The 18,304-nt window shown below is 41.7% G+C and overlaps 1 protein-coding gene across 1 annotated transcript; it reads left to right on the top strand.

Moving 5' to 3' along the window:
- The first annotated feature begins 12,554 nt into the window (after positions 1 to 12,554).
- On the top strand, positions 12,555 to 15,729 carry LOC136330562 (lithostathine-like). The gene is made up of 6 exons (XM_066267522.1): positions 12,555 to 12,601; positions 12,926 to 13,006; positions 13,583 to 13,698; positions 14,323 to 14,460; positions 15,063 to 15,189; positions 15,460 to 15,729. The coding sequence occupies exons 2-6, from the start codon at positions 12,931 to 12,933 to the stop codon at positions 15,525 to 15,527; spliced, it is 525 nt and encodes a 174-aa protein (XP_066123619.1). The 5' UTR covers positions 12,555 to 12,601; positions 12,926 to 12,930; the 3' UTR covers positions 15,528 to 15,729.
- Positions 15,730 to 18,304: the final 2,575 nt, after the last annotated feature.

The raw sequence follows: 18,304 nt of genomic DNA, 5'->3' as shown, positions 1-18,304 counted from the left end.
ACAGCAGAAAAAAAAAAGATAGAAAGATTAGAAAACTCTCATTGCTGTGGAGGTTTGGAGGAGTTCTTCATGCCTGGGAAACACTTCTATAGGACAATAAGACAGAAAGCATTGGTAAGGAAAGCTCTGTCTAGTGACACTATCCTCCTGTACCCCCCCCCCCAAAAAAAAATTAAGTTCCCCTTTTAGGAAAAATAAATTGACTGAGCTGACCATTTGGTTATTTTGCCTCAAACCTTTCTCCCCTTCTTAAGCGTGGCAGACATTTATCACCCACATAGTGCATTCTGCGCTTACAGCTTTGAATGGGAACCTTTCCTCCCCCGAACAACTGCTGCATCCTCCCTGCATCAAAGGTGAGGAAATGTCTGTTGCCATCCCACCCCAGAGTCATTTTCATGGGTCCTGCATCCTTGGCCAGCACCCTTGATGTCCCCGTCACATTATAAAGGGTGAGACCAGAGTGTGGGGTAGCAAGAAGGCTGGGGCTGAGATCTAAACATCTGGTTCAAGGAGAGTGAGTTCACTGCCACTGAAGGAACTTGAACTTTAGATAGAGTTGGTTTAGATGAATCTTAAAGTATCATCCAACCCTAAGAGTCAATAATTCTAAGGCAAAGGAATTCCACAAAAAAAGAAACAACTGTAGACCTTCCTTCCAGTTGGTGTTCCCAGCCATTTCTCACTCCCTCTGGCTTCTGCCACTGCTGTTGACACAACCACTTCTTGTTGAGGGGTCTTCTACTCATTCTAGAATAGTTGGGTCTCAAAGGCTGAAGGTACATGCAGCAGCTCAGGCAGAAAAAAAAAACAGATGGTCTTGATAATAGAACTTAATAAAGATAACTGTGCCAAGAAATGTCAGGTGTTAAATGTAATTTCAAAGGTCAATAAATATTCCAAGTGACTATAGCCTGAAGCTGAACACACACAGGTGGCAGGTGAGGGACCCGATTGTTTAGCCACCTTCCTTATTAAAAAATGCAGCAGTTTACCTTCAAGTTATTGTATTTCCACATTTTTGCTGTAGGCTAACATTCTTTTTTCCTTCTGTTTCTTTCTTTTTTTAATAATTGAATATTTTATTTGCAACATGATAGAAGTAATAAATCACACAACCTTTATATATATTTATTCACATTGTTTTACTTGTCACAGACAGCTGGGTCTAGAGAATTTCCAGGGACTAACGAGTGATCTGGATGTCGAATTTCCCTACACTTTGAAGTCCTCTGTATCCAGTTCGGCACTAGGTACCATGTAACATTTAAAAGACACAATTCCTACACTTGCTGAGTCTTGACATAGTTGGACATAAACAGGAGGATTTGTGAAAAGCACAGCATAAATGTGGAAAAAGAGAAGTGTGAGCACTGTCTGACTGCTGTCGTCCAGGCCTTCTTACAGCTGTGGGCTCAGGGGTTTCACTGCTCCCACTGAGTTCTGTCCTTCAATCCCCACACAAGTGATGTGGGGATTATCTCTCATAAGAGACTCCACTGTAAAACTCGAACTGACCTTGTTCCTAATCTCTCTCACATTTCCCCTTGGGGTTCCTATCAACCATTTAAACCAACATATCCAAATTCAAAGTCATCTCCATATTCCATAATCAAAGTTGTCTTCCAGGTATATGTATGACTGTTACCTAGACTCTAACCAGACTTTATATCTCACAGATATGTGTACTTAGACAGGCTATGTGTCATCTCTGAGATTCAGTTTCCTTACATGTAAGTTTGGATTAGTGACACCCCTCTGAACCTCTCTCTCCTTTCATCCATATGCTAAGGAACCAATGGAAAAATAATAAAATGATAAAATCACATACCGATAGCAAGCATCACTAATATCACTGTGATAGCAGTTTGATTACACGTTCTCTCCAGCGCTTATAGCATTTTTAATATACAAACTGCTAACTGGGCTCCCCAGCTCTAGCAGCTCTATCACATCTTACCTCCTGTTCATATTGCTCCTCTACCGAGGTAAGCCCATAACATTTATCCTGGGTCCTTGATTCCACCTTTACCTCCACAGTATCAGACTGACCCAAAGCTGTGCCTAGATTTTGGGCTCAGGTATGTTTCAGCAACTATCTGGAAGTGCTCCAGCCCATCAGAATATTATTTATTTATTTATTTATTTATTTTTATTTTTATTTAGATGAGAGGAGGAGAGATAGTGAGGCAGACTACTACATGCACCCTTACTGGGATCTACCCAGCAATGCCATCTGGGGCCAATGCTCAAATATTGAGCTATTTTTAGCACCCGAGCTTGGTGTGCTGAGATCAACTCAGCTATCCACAACCCCTGGTGCCATGCTTGAACCAATAGAGCTACTGCTGCGGGAAGGAGAGAGAGAGAAAAGGGGAGAGGGAAGAAGAGAGAAGCAGATGGTTACTTCACCTGTGTGCCCTGAACAGAATTGAACTCAGGATGTCCATGCACCAAGCCGATGCATTATCCACTGAGCCACTGGCCAGGGCCCTGAAACTTATTTATCTGTAGGATACTGAGGAGTCTTGTTTTCAGTCTGTGGGGCATTTTATTCTTCATAAAGTGCTCCAAACATGAAGAACAAGTTCTTTATAAATGGGAGTTACAACTAGGATGACAAACAGCTCCCTTTTGGGAAAGCACTTACCAAGAAAAGAGGAACAGGCCAACCAGTCTAGCTCTGTCACAAAGCCTAAGCCATAAAGAAAGAAGAGTGATCCAGAAACCAGTGTCGTTACCATCACACAAAACCTGTCCCAGCCTCATTGCCCAGATCCATGTCTGCTCTTCGGGAGAGAGGCAGATGGTTGTCTAGCTGAAAACAGAAAAATCTGGTCCAGTAAAAATGCACTGAAACAGTGGGGCTTAGGTGAGAGGGATCCCCAAACAGAAGGGTCCCGGCAGTGCTTTGGAAACCCTCTCACAGACTATCACATAAAATGGGGGAAGGTCCATCTTTCCCTCCTTTACCTTGTTTGAGCTTAGAGAGTGATGTCTCCATAAAGATCTTTTAAAGTTTGTTAGGCTTATAACAACTCATTAAACAATTAATTTGAAGATAATTTTTATCTTAAAGAGACATAAAAGGAGGTCTGTAATTCTCAGACAACAAATAAAGAAATTACTGTCCCAGACTAGATGGTGGAACGTGACAAATGGCTGTGGGATCACTGAGAGAGTGTACCTTACCAAGGAGCGTGCAAAGAGTGGGTATTGAAAGTTAGAAGATGGATCATGATTCAGAAGCTGTTAACAAATATTTGCTCATCCTAAAAAGAAGACTGAATAGTAGATGTTATTATCACTATTTTATAGAGGAAGAAAAAAATTGAGGCTGAGATGACAGGAACAGCATTCAGACACACAGTTGGAGAGTGAACTAGAAAGTGAACTTTGTGATAATTGGATGTGAAGGGCTGTGCCAGCCTCATTACCCTCGCACTGTGCCAGGAAAGGCAGTGTTTCTCCTGGATTCCCAGAAGACTCTTGAGATAGTGTCTCCATCTAATCACCGATGAAAGAAGTTAAGTTACTTGACTTATCTCACCTAGTCAGGAACTGTGAAAGCACATCTGTAAAGTCATTTCTGACCTGACATCTCAGTTCTTCACTTCTCTGCAACATGTGGCCTTAGGTAGAACCTGGTGTGGACCAGGCTGCTCCCCAGAAGAACAGCATCATCTCCATGGCATCCCCTGCTGCTGGGATACGTTTAGTGACTGTGCTGTTAAATCACAGCCCCGTGCTGCTTTGGCTGCTGCTGGCCTGATTTTATGATCTGAAAGGAAGAACCCAACACTTTATTTAAAGCACATATAAAGTGTATATAGCCAGAGGGAAAAAACTACTCACTTTACCACAAACCATCTCCCTGTGGGATAATTAAAACCCATTTTAGAGTATCACTGAGACATTTCTTATAGAGAGGAGAGGGGTGAATAAAGGTTATAATTACGGAGTTGAGGATCTTTGCTTTTGTCTTGAGCATAAGCCAAGAATACCAGGGTAAGCATATTCTGCTAAGTACTATAATTCAAACAGTTGACATTTTCCTGTTGTCTTCTCATTTTGAAAGCAATGTCCCTGACCACCCTTCAGTCCCCATTAATAGTGCTGACCTGTGAGCCATACGCTCTGCAGAGGACTTCTCCTCTGCAGAGGAGAAGTTTATTGATTCATGCTCACTCCCTGCAAGTTGAGTATCTGCATTAATGAGCAGCTGGTGAGGTACAAGGTCAATTCTTAACTTCTCTAAACCAGATGTGTTAAACCACAGGAGGCTAGAGAACAAACATCCAAAGTTTTAAGTTCCTACTGATAAAACAGAGCAAATAGAGCTTTCCACCTCTTTCACTTAACATAAAATTATAAATAAATATTCACCACAATGAGCTCCACTAAAATTTTACATAGGAAAATTTGTTTTTAAAAGAATTAGAAACGTATTCCAGTTCTTCTACTGACCTTGAGTAAGTTATGAGTTAATTAGACATTATTTTGATACAGTTGGACTGAGATTTTATATAGATAAAATCCCACATAAAATATACATACATATTTTATACGTCTAAAATCCCAGTCCGAATGACCTCATGAAAAGCAGTTGAAGCTTGAGATGGAAAGTACTGTGAAAAGAATAGTACTGTGATCTGTATGCTTGTCCTTGGATACAAAATAGTTTCCTCGGAACATTTTTACATCACTGGTCTCATTAGAGTCTCCTATCATACCTCTGAACCAGAAAGGGTCATAAGTATACCATTTCAGGAGTGGACAGTTGACATCTGAGATCAAGTCCAAATTCATTGATTGTCCAAGCAAATCAAATGGTCTTCAGGCTTTAGAATAGCAGTCTTGCACTGCAGAATATTTTTTCTGTTATCTAAACTGAAGCCCAAGTGTATTAGAAGGCAGAAAACCTGAGGCCTCAGCTCCAACAATTACAGTCACAGGTCTCTTAGGAAAATCTACTTATGGGTCTCAGTTGGCTCTAACTCAGGCCAGATCCCATATTAAGGCTCAGATATTGCAGCAAGCCAGAAACTGTAGTCTTCCTTCATTGATCTTATAATCTAGAAGGGAAAATAGGTATTGAGTAAATAATTGCAATTAAATGCAGAGAGTCAATATGCTATGCGAACACATAGCAGAAGAACCCTATCTAGACAAGATGTCGGGAAAGGCCTTCTGAAGAAGTGATGTTTAAGCTGGGACCTAAATGATAACTGGGAACAAGCTGGGAAATGTATAAGGAAGAAGAAAATGAGTGTTTCATTGGGGAGGAGGAATCTTTGTCAGATGTTTGAAGCTGGAGAAAAATTGATGGGGTCTGAGTACCATTGTCTCCACACTGGTTTCATTCATGTCAGACACACAGCCAATCCCAAACCAAGGGGGCAGAGTCTCAGTAGATCTACCCATAATCGAATGGAATCTGAGTTTACTCTTCATGCTTCCAGCCTAGAAACTGCTGAACTGGGAATGGATCCTCAGGTTGCCCTTGAGACAAATTAGTTTTCCTCATACTGTCAGCCTATTCAGCTTGCCTAAGTTTCAGACTTTGTTTTATGATGTGCCCCTGAATTTATCAGGGGTCGATAATCCAGTTTTATGCCTGACAGCACCTTTCCCCAGGACTGCTGATATTTTCTTGTATTGTCTCAGATCCCCCAAATGCTATCTATACAAATCTCTGAGGCCTAAAGCCACTGCAGCTTCTCGACCCTGACCTTTATCCTCAGTTCATCCTTTTGGATGAAGAAAACTGCATCTAATGCACTATTTGTACCCATCCTTCACACTTACTATTCTGAATTTTGAAGCACTGTCCTCTTAATGAATCTTCCCTGTGCTTTGTAGGCATGCTGATTAGCATACCTTCCCCCTTCAGACAGGTTTTTCAGAATATACTGCAATCAAACTCTTGTGTTATCTATAGCTGCAACAATTGTGGGGAAAAGTTCCATCTGAAACAATGGTGGAACACATCTTAAGTTTTGTAAATAAAAATCTCCATTCTGAACATACCCATTTCACACACCCATGTACCTAAATTCATGCATGTGAGTATATGTCCGTTACCAAGAAATCGCAATGACATTTTTAAGGCCAATGGTGCAACGGCATACAAGAATAACTTAGAGCAATTCCTACCTGCTCTCCAAAATTCATTAGACCAATAGTCTGTGCAGTAAATATCTTGGTATAAAATGACATTTAAACTCTGCATGAGGCTTAAGAAAGGTGACCAATCACCTGCTGAAAATCCCATTAGCAGAAAGCAAATAAGATGTTCTAAAATTAATGAATATATCAACTCGGATGAAACTTTTCAAAAACCTATCATGTCAGAGAACAATTAATTGGACCTTTTCAGAATTTAACTCATTGCTGCTAACTGCTGGAAATAATGAACAGTATTGGCAATTTAAGACAATTGTCTCAATCAAAGAGAAGTTGGAGCTCACAGCATTTGGATTTATTGTGGGTACAGGAACAATATCAGTGCTGTTCCAGAAACAAGGAATTGATAGTATTGTACTTGTGTCAGTAAAGAGACCATTAACTCCAGTGTGCACAGCTTAATATTCATTAGGTTAACGTAGCTTAGAAAATAACCATCCATGGCCATTGGTCACAGAATTTCCCTGGTGTTTTCAATCCTTGCCATGTACATATCTCAGAAATCTGATTTCCGGGACTTAGTTTTCTAAATGTCAGGTCCATTCCAATGGTAAATTAAAGATCTTAGAAAAAATATTTTCTCTCACATGCTGCAGAAGGTAATGGACTTGCAGCAAAGGCCAATACATTTTTTTTCTTTCTTTTTTTTTTTTTTTTTTTTTTTTGTATTTTTCCGAAGTTGGAAATGGGGAGGCAGTCAGACAGACTCCCACATGTGCACAACTGGGATTCACCCGGCACACCCACCAGGGGGCAATACTCTGCCCATCTGGGGCGTCGCTCTGTTGCAACCAGAGGCATTCTAGCGCCTGAGGCAGAGGCCACAGAGCCATCCTCAGCGCCTCCAGGCCAACTTTGCTCCAAAGGAGCCTTGGCTGCGGAAGGGGAAGAGAGAGACAGAGAGGAAGGAGAGGGGGAGGGTTGGAGAAGCAAATGGGCACTTCTCCTGGGTGCCCTGGCCAGGAATCGAACCCAGGACTCCTGCACACCAGGGCAATGCTCTACCACTGAGCCAACCAGCCAGGGCCAAGGCCAATACATTTTTATTATTTTTTACAGGGGAAAAAAAAAATCCCTTTCCTCTGGAAGTGAATAACAGTGATTAAGACCAGAGCTTTGGGGTCTGGGTTTTACTCCTATTCTGTTACTTTTGAGGAACCGTGACCAAGTTATTCAGCCTCTCCAAAGCGTCATTTACTTGTGTGAAAAACAAGGTAAGTATGCCTATCTCATCATAATGATTGTTGATATTAAATGTAATGCATAAATTATTTTATGTACAGTTCTTAGTACAGTGCCCCGCACAAAATTAGTGCTGAGTAAATGGTGTCTGTAATCAGATGAGCGCCTGAAAAAATTAGTTTGGCAATTTCCTGGTAAGTGAGTTTATGAGTAAAGTTCTTTCTTATATTAGTAACATCTGAGCACCTTAAGAAAATAAATACTATTTCATTGCTTCTAAGGATATACAGAGAATATAAAAGGTTGGACATCACTGCTGGCTTGTACTCAAGGGAACATCGTTAAAGGTTAGATCAACTAGTGAGTAAGCTATACAAACAATTCAGAGTAGTCACTTCTCTGTAACTTACATCTATAAAGCATTCCACTAAGAATTATTGAGCACCCCTATGATACTACCAGGCAGTGAAGACAACATTATTGTTAGCTGCCATTTATTCCGTGATTGTATGTGTCTGGCATAATGTTTAAGGATATTCATTTATTATTTTATTTAATTACTACCTCAAACTCCTAAAATGAGTCTGTCTGATTTGAGAGCCCAACCCTTAATCACTGTGCCTCATGGATTACCCTTTCCATTAATCCACTCTCTGGGCTGGCATGGGGACAAATATGCATAAGTATCTAGAAGCCCAGGGGGACATCTTGAATAGGAAAGTGAGCACCATAACTTCAAAGCCTTCATACTCTCTCAGATCATTTCCAGCCTAGGAATCCTACTGGCAATCCCAATCCCATGTTTTCTCTACTCTACCCACCGAGGTTCCTTAGTCTGGTTGAGTCACCAAATTTCAAGTACCCTCCAAGACTAGAGCCAGCATTCTCACCATTTCCTGAGAGTATGGTCCTCTAGAATTTGTTTTTGGAGTGTTCTGCCCCTGATTCTCCTCACTTGTTTTGGATCAGTCTCAGCTTTCAGACATATTGTTTCTTTTTTGATTGGAGCATAGTTTGGGGCATCTGGTTATTTTACCTGCTTTACTTACTATTCCATTTTTATCTAATCCTCAGGTTGGTGTCTGCATTTTGATTCTGACCTAACTCTTGGTCGTTCCTTCAATTAAAATAGAATCTTATTCATGTCTCCATTCTCCCCTGAGCAACAAAAGTTGACCTATGAAATATAAAGAGAAAAGGGAGATTGAAAAGCAGAAAGCCTTGGATGTTATGCACTGTGCTTTGAGTAGCATTTTCTGTAAAATATTTTTCCTCTTTCTTCTTCTCACTTTGGACCATGAAATGTGAGGTTAAGGAGCAAAATTTTCTTTCACTCTGAATTCTTAACTCTAGCTAACACACTAGATCAGCTATCTGAAGAATTTCAGATTATTTGAAGTTTTCTTCCTGCTCTTAACCCTTTCTTTTTTATTTCTTTTAGGTAAGTGGTCTCTAAATTTAACCTGCTGAACACTGTCTTCCATATAACTTATTTCTGCATTGACCTGTGTTTCTTTTTCTGCCCTTTAATTTAGTTCAAATTCCAGTGTAGTAATATACACAGTCGGTCTTCCTACTAGACTCCAACTGACCCATAGAATAAGGATTAATTAGAAACAGCACTTATAAAACTTTACTAATTTTTGGCCTGATTGGGTGGTAGCACAGTGGATAGAGTGTCAGACTGGAATGTGGAGGACCCAGGTTCAAAACCCTGAGGTCGCTGGCTTGAGCTTGGTCTCACTTAGCTTGAGTGTGGTATCATAGACATGACCCATGGTCGCTGGCTCAAAGTCCAAGGTCTCTGGCTTGAGCTCAAGGTTGCTGGCTTGAGCAAAGGGTCACTCGCTCTGCTATAGCCCCCCCACACACACCCAGTCAAGGTACATATGAGAAAGCAATCAATGAACAACTAAGATGCCACAACAAAGAATTGAAGATTCTCATCTCTCTTTCTTCCTGTATGTCTGTCCCTCTCTCTGACTCTCTGTCTCTGTCAAAAAGGTTTTCTGAAAGAATATGTCCTTTTAGTAACTGACTTCCTCCCTGATAATGTTTCATATATATGCCAGTAGCCATAATAAGTACTATAAGCAAAGTGCTCCCTCTTCTCAAGCCCCACAGGGTCTGAGCTCACACAATTCAAATTATTACACTTCGAATAAAGCTATTCCATTGACAATACTGGGTGCTGCTTGTTTAAGTATAATCATTTATGCAAATATGCAAGGAGCTGCTAGTCTATGTGTTTTCATTTTGGATGTAAGAAGTTTCCAATAGCCAAATAATAAAATATCTAAATAACAAAGTGAAAATTCTCCGTTAATGGCTCCATCTCAAGACAGATTTTATGACAGTGTTTTTTTCTCAAAGCTCGCTCACAAATGATCCCTCTGGTGCAGTAAGATAGAAAGATTATCTGAGATTTTAATATGGAAGCAGTACCTATCTTCCAGAGGGTCTCTTGATCCTGGTTCATGATATTCCAGCTTTCCAGCCAACAGTGGGAGGACTAGAGAATGTACCTCAGCTGACATCTGTCGAGGGGACAGTTGGGGTGGTAGAGAGATTGAGCATAAAAGGAAAAAGAAAAACATCTCATGGACACAGACAATGCCGTGGTGACTGCCAGGGAGGGAGGTGAGGTGAATGAGGTAATCGGGGGAGAAATGGTGATAGAGGCTTGACTTGGGGTGGTGAACACACAGTATGGGGTACAGAAGATGTGCTGTAGAACTGTGCACCTGAATTTTGTTAAACAGTATCATCTCAGTAAGTGTTTTTTATAAAAAAAATATATTGCTTTATTTTTTAAGTTCATTTGCTAAGGAAATGAAGTCATTTGTCTTGAAGTTTTCCACCTGCTAAGCTATGCTTACTGTATTGCTATGTTGCAACATAAAATATTTCTGTTCCCTGTATTTTCTGGACATTAGTAACCTAAAGTTATCAGAGGTTCTCAAAGTGTTTTTATCTCAAGACATTTTTACACTCTTAAAAACAACTGAAGACTGCAAATAATTTTTATTTTCATATGAATTACTAATATTTATAATACTGGATATTAAAACAGTATTTTTAAAAATATTTGTTTGCTAACTTATTTTGATAATTTTCAAAAAACTCAAAAAATGCCACATGAGAAGAACAACTTTTGGCTCTGGCCGGTTGGCTCAATGGTAGAGCGTCAGTCCGGTTGTGGGTGTCCCGAGTTTGGTTTCCTGAAAAGGCACACAGGAGAAGTGACCATCTACTTCTCCACTCCTGCCCCTCTCCCTTCTGTTTCTTCCTCTCTCTTCCTTTCCCACAGCCGTAGATCAATTGGTTCAAGCGCATCGGCGCTAGGTATGGAGGATGAGGATGGCTCTGTGTAGCCTCTACTTCAGAAGCTAGAAATATCTCAGTTGTGAGCATGGTCCCAGATGGGCAGAACATTGGCCCCAGATGGAAGTTGCCAGGTGGATCCTAGTCAGAGCATATGCTGGAACCTGTCTCTTTATCACCCCTCCTTTCACTTGGAAAAGAAGAAGAAGATGAAGAAAAAAAAGAGAAAGACAACTTTTTCTCTCAGTTCATTTTTCAAGTAAGAATGGTGTTCCATGAAAACTGTAGATTTAAAACTGATAAAATGCTTTTTTTCTCAAGACAACAATTGTATTTTACTAAGGAGACTTCCCATTTAGTTATACAGTATATATTAAAAAATGTATCCAAAATTTGAGATTCACTAAAATTAATTATTTTTACTATTTTATTAATTTCATCAAGAACTTTTTTCAGTAAAAAAATGTCTTTATTGTTTCTTGCCAGTTTATGGATATAAAGAATATAGCTGTCAGCCTGCTCTCCATCTATGAGTCCATCTTTCTTTTGCAAGAAACCCAAAATACTAATTAGAAAGACCGGTGCTCGACCCTGGCCGGTGGCTCTGTGTATAGAGGCTCAGCACAGCGTATGGACATCCTTGGAGTGATTCCCAGCCAGGGTACACAGGAGAAGTGACCTTCTTCTTCTTCCCCCTTTCGTCTCCCTCTTCCCCTGTTGTCGATTGGTTCGAGCAGGACCCCCCAAGTGATGAGGATAGCTCCCTTGGAGCATATCAGCCTCAGGTACTAAAAATAGCTCGGAACTGGAGCATGCGCCCCAGAGGGGGGTTGCTGGGTATATCCAGGTCGGGGCACATGCAGGAGTCTGCCTCACTATCTCCCCTCCTCTCACTTTAAGAAAAAGAAAAAAGAAAAACTTTGGTGCTACTACTGCCTTGATTAATGCTGATGCATCAGAACTTTCACTCACCTTTGCTTTTGCCCCATCAGTGCAAATGTCAACCTGGTGGGAAAAAAAAATAACACTTTAGTAGAAGTATAAATTTTTCAACTTCACCATCTCCCCAAAGTGTCTTAAGGACCCCCAGTGGGTCGGAAGATCGCAACCTGAGAACGCCATTTTGAGGTATCAAACTACCCGTCAGACTTGGGCTGAGCTGAGGACCAGTTCTCGGTATTCCCACACAGAGGTGGCTGGAGGAAGGCCAGTCTGTTCCGCTGCTGTTCCTTCCAATGCTGGCTTTCCCACTGACTTACAAAACTGCTACAACAAAAACTCTGAACCACTGCTCTTTCCCTTGATTGTCATTATTTTTCTTCCTTCAACTAATACTTAGTTCTCACCAATAATTCTAATTCCTATACCCACCCAATTTTACTTAGTAATTTATTTTTATGTAATCCTAAATGACAAGGTTTAAAGACAAATCTATATACTGAAAAAATAATATATATATATATATATGTGTATATATATATGCCTAAAGAACTGAGTTTTGGGGCAAATTGCTAAAAAATACACTATTGACATTTTCCTTATCTAAATGCCATATATTCTAAACTATGTAATATCAGATTAGTGCCCCAGAGCTACCTTCAATCCTGGAAGTTTTTCAGAACAAGAAATCTGGGCATAGGATGATAAAGTCCAAATTCCACCTGTTCCTAAGGAAAGTGCTGGCCTGCTAAGAGGAAAGAAACAACAGCTGTGGGAATTCCCACCCATTGCTGGAAAGAGTCTACAATCTATGGCACAAACCTCCTTGAACCAATGCCAAGCCCTTTCCCGCAATCCTTGTCCTGGCTCTACATTCTTGTTATTCATTTCAGGGCCCCACCCTCAGATCCTCTTATAAAAGCCTGGTCTTTTCTGACTTGACCAACCATCTCAGATACCTGCAAGACAGGTAAGTGAGAGCTGAGAGAAGGTGAGAGCCACGGCAGGGGTTGACCTCACACATTTGGGGGAAAGTTCTAGGAGGATTCTCATCTTCAGAAAACATAGGCGCTCTGAGACTCAGTAGAGCTGCACTGGGAGGTCTCAGGGATCATAAGGTGTACAGATCTGCATTTATTACCAGAATAACAGAAAAGGATAGATATCACCAAGATCAACTTATTCCTAGGGCACTAGACAAAGCTAGGGGCAAGGAGGAGAACAGATCTCTCCTGCACGCCCTGTCTCTGACCACCCTTCTTTAATAGTTTCTGATTGCTTCTTCGTGTCACAGACAGCATGCTGCCTTCCATGGCTCTCCCCAGCGTGTCCTGGATGCTGCTCTCCTGCCTGATGCTCCTATCTCAGGTGCAAGGTGAGATTTCCCTGCCTCTGGCACTGGGTTCTCTGTGACTGCTCAGGGCCAGGACGAGGAGGAAGCCTCCTGCGTGATGTATGTGGCAATGGTGAGGTGTATCCTCACACAATGAAACTGCCTGCAATTCCTCCATCATCACTTCTTTCTTTGGTTCAACTCATTGTGGGAAGCACCACAGTGGTTGATTAACAAAGGACTGGGATAATTTCCATTTTGTCAGTGGTCTCTGATTTATGCAGGCAAAATGAAGAGAGAAAGCATTCAGTGTCAGTGGATAGATAAGGAGAAGAAGAATGATTGGAGGACCTAGTGTGAGAACAGTCAGTTCAGAGTTGGAGAAGTGTTGAATTTTTAAAGAAAGGGAAAGGGGTCGACCAAAAAGAGATGGTCCTTAATTTAATGGGTTCAAGATCAAGAAATCCTGAATGTGCTGACAAAGGTGAGAGACAGTCAAGAGTTGGTGTTACTTCCTGCTAATACTGACCTCACAAATATTCCCCAAGGTTACTTCTCAACATCCATTGCCACACCTTGCTTCATTCCACTTCTCTTCTGTGTTTTCTTTCACACCAGGTGAAGATTCTGAAAAGGAACTTGCCCCACGGGGCAGCTGTCCCAGCGGCTCCTTTGCCTATCGCTCCCATTGCTATGCCTTCTTTAAGACACCAAAATCCTGGCCTGATGCAGATGTGAGTGGGTGCATTTGCGGTTAGAGAAGACAAGAGAGAGAAATTAAAGACAAAGGAAGAAGGGGTGATCTCCATTCTTCAGATAATTTCGAGGCTGAGACTGAGCATCATCTTTTCTTTTCTTTTTTTTTTTTTTTTCCTGTATTTTTCTGAAGCAGGAAACAGGGAGAGACAGTCAGACAGACTCCCGCATGCGCCGGACCGGGATCCATCCGGCACGCCCACCAGGGGCGACGCTCTGCCCACCAGGGGCGATGCTCTGCCCCTCTGGGGCGTTGCTCTGTTGCGACCAGAGCCACTCTAGCGCCTGGGGCAGAGGCCGAGGAGCCATCCCCAGCGCCCGGGCCATCTTTGCTCCAGTGGAGCCTCGGCTGCGGGAGGGGAAGAGAGAGACAGAGAGGAAGGAGAGGGGGAGGGGTGGAGAAGCAGATGGGCGCTTCTCCTGTGTGCCCTGGCCGGGAATCGAACCCGGGACTTCTGTACGCCAGGCCGACGCTCTACCACTGAGCCAACCGGCCAGGGCCTGAGCATCATCTTTATACACCCACCTCCTTACTACCGCAGCCCTACCCTACCCCCAGTGACGTCTCAACACCCTCCTCAGTCTCTCTCTTCCCCACACAGATTGCCTGCCAGAAGCGACCCTCAGGATCCCTCGTGTCTGTGCTCAGTGCAGCTGAGGCATCATTCTTGGCTTCTGTAGTCAAGAACAATTTGAACAGCTGCTCATATATCTGGATTGGGTTTCATGACCCCTCCCAGGTGTGATAACATCTCCTTTCTGTTTTCTCTGAAGCTGCTATAGCCATTCAGATCCACTCCCTGTCCCCAGTGCCTGCCAAGTAAATACCCTAGGGACTCCAGGGCCTAGAGATCTGGAGGGATATTTGGGGGGCGGGAGAGGTCAAGTGAAGACCTGAGCTCTCTGAAGGCTAATAGTCTCCATCTGAAGTTAATTTGCCTCTTGTTCATATTTTTATGCAATTGAAATATGACCCCTTGTGATTCAATTCTCTGAGCTTCAGTGAGTTTATGCATACTGTGCTTAGGAATCCTAAATGAAGATATGATGCATTTTCCCTACAGAGCAGACATTGTCTTTGAGGTTTCCAGGGTAATAATAAATGCACCACCAGTTGTTGTTCAGCCAGTAACATGTTATTCTGAGTAGTTCCATTAGTTTCTGTGATTACTGAGTTTGAGATTTGTCAATAGAAACAAGGAATTAGGGAGAATTTCCCTGTGGAAAGCTTTGTGACAACATCTGAAATAGCAGACCAAGTTTCGTGGTGCTGAAGAGAGGATCGTGCACGGAGAACTCTAATGACCACTCAACCTTAACTGGCTCCATCCTCTGTCTCTAGGGCTATGAGCCCAATGCAGGTGGATGGGAATGGAGTAACAACGATGTGCTGAATTTCCTTGCCTGGGAGAAAGATCCTGCCACCATCGCAAACCCCGGCTACTGCGCGGCGCTGTCACGGAGCTCAGGTAAGAGACAGAGGTGCTATCTTCTGGCCAGCCTTCCTGGCCCCTTGTCCCCCATTTCTTGACCTGACCTTCAGGAATCCTCCTGAGCTAGGAAAAGCAGTATAGATTTGTCTTTTCTTTCCTTGAGTCTCCTTCTCCTACAGTGAAACCCTGGTAAAGATGAGGGGGAAATTCTCCCTCATCTAGGGATCCTAGGCCAGAGTCTGGGATTCCTCTTTTGGGTCACAAGCTCCACCAACCCCATTCACTTGAACTCTTCTATCTCTCCAGGATTTCTGAAATGGAAAGATTATAACTGTTTTGACAACTTACCGTATATCTGCAAATTCAAGATGTAGGTCAGGTGGGAGTCAGCAACATGAGTTTGGGATACAGCTCGTCGTGGGACCAAGTGAAGACGCACCCAGAAAGAAATATCTCCCAACACCCTCAAACATGACCTCTTCTGTTTGACTATTCCTCCTCCTCACCCTCAGGTCAAGCTTTTCTGTGTATGTGGCCTCAGGTCTCAGAGAGTAGTAATAAATATTTTATTTAGTACTTGTGTACTGTGTTGTGTTCCAGTTTCACAGCACAACTGAGAAACGCATGGGTGTTGCAGAAAATCTAGGTCTTGCCTTTGTTCTGGGTTATTCAGGCCCTTGGGACAATGACTAAGAGTACGTGCCCACCAGTGCATTTGTAATGAGTATCTAGGCCCTGCTCATGTATTATTTGTGTTGCAAACAGACAAAATATTGGGCTTCACACTTTGACTGCATCATCCTCCTAGTCGTGTGCCACCAGCAGCGTGAGCAGAGTTATTGTTAGCCTTTGATGGGATTATAACAGCACTTCTGCAATTACTTGCCAGAGGATTGATTTTTTTTCTTTAATTTGCAATATACCATGGGCCATAACTTTTATAAAATATTTATTTCCTTGACTGTGATAACAGTTCAAAAATGTAGAACATTAGAAGTTGTTACTCTTTCTTAAAGCAAGTAAAAAATCTGAATAATTTCAAAACCAATGACTTTTCCTTGGCTGATGACCCTGGTGTCTTCGAGGCCCCAGAGTGCACAGAACCCTTCTAATTCCTGCTTACCCAGAGCAGGAGCGGCTGAAAGCTTAAACTCTCAAAAACATTAAATGGTAATTGTGACAAACTGCTGAGTGCTGAGTGTGGACTGGGTCTAAGACTGAGAAATTCCCGGAGACCACAGTTTTAAGGAGCTTGCCCTCTTTCATGAGCTCAACTTCACCCACCAGATCCTTCTGGTGGAGAAAAAAAGAACCATTTTGAGATCTGTTCAGTTGAAGACACCACAAGGAAAGAAAACTGCATGTTAATGTCCTTGATATGTCAAAAACATGTTAGCAATCTGAATTCAAAAGAACATTAAAAGATTCATACACCATGACCAAGTGGCATTTATTTAGGGGATGCAAGGATGGTTCAACATATGCAAATCAATCAATGTCATACACCATATTAATAAAAAAAAGAATAAAAATCCCATGGTCATATTAATAGATGCAGAAAAAGCTTCCATAATCTTTGGCACGACATCATGCCTGTAGTTAACAGTAAGGTATTGTGCACTAAAAATTTGTTAAGAGGGTAGATCTCATGTTTAGTGTTGTTACCATAAACAGAAAAACCCATAAACAAAAAATGAGAAACAAGGAAACTTTCATAGGTGATAGATTTATTTATTACCTTGGTTGTGGAGATAGTAGCATAAGTGCACACATATGTCCAAACTCCTAAATTGAATACATTAATTATGTGCATTTTTTGTATACTAGTTATACTTTAATAAAGCTAGGGGGGAAAACACAATACTCAGAAACTGTGAGACAGTCCTTGTACCAATATCTTGGTTTTAATGTCATTCCCCAATATAAAGAACAAGAGCTTCCTGAAGCAATGGTTGAATCTGAGACAGAAGGTAAATAGAAAGTGAAAGAGGAGCATCTGATTGTGCCAGAAATTAAGGAAGTGATTATAAAAATAAAAACCTACTGTTGAAGTTGGGACTCAGAAGCCAACTGAAAGCTCCCAGTGACCAAAGCTGGAAGTATCTGAGCAAAAAAAAGAAATCAAGTAGTTTTGCATTGTAACTCAATGTATAATTCAAATATCCATGAGTGAACATTAATATAATTAATTATATTTATTAATATTTGCATATTATATATTTGTATGCACAATAAAATATAACAAAAGCAAACATTGTTTCATATACTTGCATGTATTAATATAGCACTAATATTTATTTTATAATGATATATAATTATCACATTAACTAATTAGTATATAAGAAAATACCAATATTTCATGCAGAAAAATATCCAAATAATTGATGGAGTTCCTCTGTGCTCACAAAGGGAGCTTTCAGTGTGGACTGTAGGTAATGATTTTGTTCTAAAGAATAAAGCACGGAAACGGGGGTAAACCTGACAAACACGAGCCAGGTGATCAACAGCAACAGAAATACTGCCGAGTCTTTTTTTTTTTTTTTTTTTCTGAAGCTGGAAATGGGGAGGCAGTCAGACTCCCACATGCACCCGACCGACCGGGATCCACCCGGCACACCCACCAGGGGGCAATGCTTTGCCCATCTGGGGTGTCGCTCTGTCGTGATCAGAGCCACTCTAGCGCCTGGGCAGAGGTCAAAGAGCCATCCCCAGCGCCCGGGCCATCTTTGCTCCAATGGAGCCTCGGCTCTGGGAGGGGAAGAGAGAGACAGAGAGAAAAGAGAGGGGGAGGGGTGGAGAAGCAGATGGGTGCCTCTCCTGTGTGCCCTGGCCGGGAATCGAACCCGGGACTTCCGCACGCCAGGCTGACGCTCTACCACTGAGCCAACTGGCCAGGGCCGCCGAGTCTTGTTGATGGTATGTGCCTGTGATTTAATGATGAGAATGACACTTTATTTCTGTGATCTTCCTCCTTAAAATATATAACTCTAGTCTAATCATGGGAATAAAAAATCAAACTTCAATGAAAGTATATTCTAAAAACATAACTGGTCAGTTTTCTTCAAAATAGTTACAGTATCCAGAAACAAGGAATGTCTAAATGACATTAAGTAAAAACTAAGGAACTCTATTAAATAAAGTATGTTTTAAT

This window comes from Saccopteryx bilineata, chromosome 3, assembly GCF_036850765.1.
Source record: "Saccopteryx bilineata isolate mSacBil1 chromosome 3, mSacBil1_pri_phased_curated, whole genome shotgun sequence".
NCBI classification, from domain to species: domain Eukaryota; kingdom Metazoa; phylum Chordata; class Mammalia; order Chiroptera; family Emballonuridae; genus Saccopteryx; species Saccopteryx bilineata.
Note: the sequence above shows the minus strand (reverse complement) of the source record. Positions and strands in the feature narration are given on the sequence as shown.

What these genes read in the sequence shown, in the direction of transcription:
- LOC136330562 (XM_066267522.1), top strand. Translation starts at nt 12,931, where the DNA reads ATGCTGCCTTCCATGGCTCTCCCCAGCGTGTCCTGGATGCTGCTCTCC. An exon ending in AATCCTGGCCTGATGCAGAT is followed by an intron (nt 13,699 to 14,322) that starts GTGAGTGGGTGC and finishes TTCCCCACACAG; the next exon opens with ATTGCCTGCCAGAAGCGACC. An exon ending in GGTTTCATGACCCCTCCCAG is followed by an intron (nt 14,461 to 15,062) that starts GTGTGATAACAT and finishes CTCTGTCTCTAG; the next exon opens with GGCTATGAGCCCAATGCAGG.